At 33.4% G+C, this 3,326-nt stretch overlaps 1 protein-coding gene across 1 annotated transcript; it reads right to left on the bottom strand.

Moving 5' to 3' along the window:
- On the bottom strand, positions 1-657 carry LOC112515715. The gene has a single exon (XM_025122623.1). The coding sequence runs from the start codon at positions 655-657 to the stop codon at positions 1-3; it is 657 nt and encodes a 218-aa protein (XP_024978391.1).
- Between the last annotated feature and the right edge of the window lie 2,669 nt (positions 658-3,326).

Below are 3,326 nucleotides of genomic sequence, written 5' to 3'. Positions count from 1 at the left end.
CTAGAGGATGGAGGTTTGATTGAAGGAGGAAAGGTTCTCCGGGCTCAGAAGGATCGAAGAACACCATGAAAGTGAGGTTGGTGACAAATTGAACCCCACCGGACTCATGAGTGCACCGCTGAACAGATCATACGCTCCTGGCTTGGTTGGCAAACCTAACCCTACCGGACTCAAACCCTCAAAATGATCCATCTCATCTGTCTTTGAAGTAAACCTAGTGGTATCCAATGTTTCATTTAAGAAGTTACAAAAATCCGGAGACATCATGAAGGTCGGCAGCGGGCTCACCATTCCTCCACCTTTCGAAGGTGGTGTTGGTTTGGGAAATAACGATGGTTTTGGTATCGTAGAGAGGATAAGAGGCGGCGGGGCGATGTCTTTTAGGCGTCGTGCAGACGGGTACTGAAATTCGGGCGTGCTAGTGAGCACACGAACGACTTTCTTGAAATTGGAAGAATCGACGTTGTAAACCTTAGTTGGGGTGGGGGGTAACGGTGCAATGAACGGCTTGGTGATTCGTTTTTGGAGGGATTTACGGACCAAATGAATGGAGTTATGGTACGATGGTTGGGTCGATATGATAGTTTTTGGTGGATGTTGTTGTTGGTATGAGGAAGAAGATGAAGATGAAGCGTAGAGACGAGTAGTTTGATCCATTTTTATGATATGAGGATCGTGTTGTTTTTGTTTGATAGAATTGGAAGGATGTGTGTATATATAGCAGACGAGAGTGATAGATCGATTTTATAAATGAATATAAATATCTCAATTGATTGAGTTATATTGGTTGTACAAATAGACATGGTTGCATTTGAAATATATCTTTTATATATATATATAGAGAGAGAGAGAGAGAGGCACAACCATTTGTTGATCAAGTAAATAATACTAACTTTACAAACTCATCTGAGCCGTTCATTTTTTTAATCAACGATTATGATTAAATGAAAAGTTATAAAATGATGAAAAAAGAAAAAAAATTGATTGATTTAATGGAAAACAATTTTGAAACAAAATGGTTTTATTTTTGAAAGATAATCATGTTTTATATGGTGTTTGTTTAAAGTTCATAGTGTTGTTTCACCTCCTTCAAAAACCTTTAACATATTTTAACTGACATGGGAATATTCAACCTTAACACACATGCATTAACACACAATATAGGTTATCGGCGAAGAATCGTGTGAGAAGGGAAATTTCTGTGAGATGTGTAAGAAGAGATCTGAATCCTTGATCACTTTTAATCTCATGTTCACCCATGAATTGCACCTTAGAAGAAAATTGATCTGATGCATCTCGATACACCGCATTAGTGTTGACATTCAATTATGATTAATAATATGATAGAGATCTCTTCTTAGACTTCTCACTATAACTTTTGTTCTTACTAAAACTCAACCATAGGTTATCACACTTCCATAATTAATCTTAACATACATTAAAATGAAAACCTTAGCATATATATATATATATATATATATATATATATATATATTTTAACTTGCAATCTTAACAATGAAAACTTTAACACATCTAAATACATATCAATTATTTAATACACTTTAACACATGATAACAAAGCTAAAAAAATGTTAGTGAAGCTGATGTAGTGCGCAAACGACCAGTCTGCCCTCCATTTTACAATGTCGGGTAGGTGTACAGATCACAACAAACAATTGCGGGGGTATTCCTACAGTTTGTATGGATTTTGGTATTACTATCAGAACTTTACTCTCTCTCTCTCTCTCTCTCTCTCTCTCTCTCTCTCTCTCTCTCTCTCTCTCTCTCTGTGTGTGTGTATTCATATGGATTTTGAAATTCCTATTAGATTATTCTTCAAAAAAGTTGTTAAAAAGAGAATAGATGTTGCAAAGATTCAAATATATGTTGATTTGGGATTGTAACACATCACCCCCCCCCCCCCCCCCCCAAAAAAAACCAAAGTGAAGGCTAGAAGGACAGTTCAAGATGTAGAGTCTCGAACATAGAGGTTTGGTATCCGAGAAGTAAGGGTGTAAACGAGTTTAGTGAAGTAACAGGTTATTCAAGTTCGACTTGAAAAACAAATATCAAGCTAGAGATCATATTGTTTTCCAATGTTTGAGCTCGAGCTCGATAGTTATTTACGAGCTCGATTAACTTGTTTATTTGCTCAAACTCGATGATTTTTACATTCTGAGTACATAATTCATAAACATATAAATATGTTTGGCTCGAAAAAATGTATGCTCAAATGTTTTGGCACAACTCGTGACTCGACTCGTAAGATTTAATCAAGTTTTTAAACGAGTAGAACCGAACATTGGTGTTATGGAGCTCAACTTGTTAAATTAAATGAGATTTGTTTTATGTTCGAGATTGTCTAGAGCTTGAGAATTATTAAGGTCGAGCTTGAATTTAAAGTGTTTACACTCTACCGAAAAATAGACCTAGCCTTTGACAATCTCGAACATAAAACAAATCTCACTTAATCTTTAAATATAGTTAATGTAAAAGTCTAAGATATATATTATGTGACATAAAAATCCCTTTGTTGGGATTTATTGTGGATTGAATTATGATTTTAAATAAATCTAGTATAACTATTCAGAGTCAATTAATCTTTATGAAGAAATTAAACCACAACTAACTAATATGTATTTATTTATACACGAATATTATATTGTCAACGTAATTTATCTATTGATTTATGGTTGAGATTGGATCTCACGGTTACCATAAACTAATTAGTTCTCATTTGATTAGATCCATATATATATATATATATATATATATATATAGAGCCAAGATCAAATGCTAACCAACCCTTTCATGTTAACCTTATTAACCGATCTTGGCCATTCAAACAAATGATCAATGGTTGTAAATTAATCAATTTAAAATTTTAATTTTTAAAATTTGAATTTTAATTAAGCATTGTGAACATATATGGAAGGGGCATATTGGGTAATAAACTTCACTTCATAAATGTGAGTATTATTAAATCATCGGTTACATACAAAAGATTACCATGTATAAAAACATGTATGTTGACATTACCAAATGAACGAATGATGAACATGAACGAATGATGAACATGAAACGAATGATGAACATGAACGAATGATGAACATGAAACGAATGATGAACATGAAACGAATGATGAACATGAACATGAACATGAACGTATGTATATGTATGACGTATATAAACATGTAGTTAACGATTTTTATACGTTAGTTGAAAATGCATAACGGTGATAGAATATCAAATAAATAGTATGAGATGAACCTTAAAAAACATACGATTTGGGATGAACATTATTTCGATCAATATGAATCTAAAAA

The sequence above is a fragment of the Cynara cardunculus genome, assembly GCF_001531365.2.
Source record: "Cynara cardunculus var. scolymus isolate 2C chromosome LG 7, CcrdV1, whole genome shotgun sequence".
NCBI lineage: Eukaryota > Viridiplantae > Streptophyta > Magnoliopsida > Asterales > Asteraceae > Cynara > Cynara cardunculus.
The sequence above is the reverse complement of the archived record's forward strand: the minus strand, read 5'-3'. Positions and strand labels throughout refer to the sequence as shown.

Bases quoted from the DNA above. Each gene is read 5' to 3' on its own strand.
- LOC112515715 (XM_025122623.1), bottom strand. From the start codon at position 657: ATGGATCAAACTACTCGTCTCTACGCTTCATCTTCATCTTCTTCCTCA.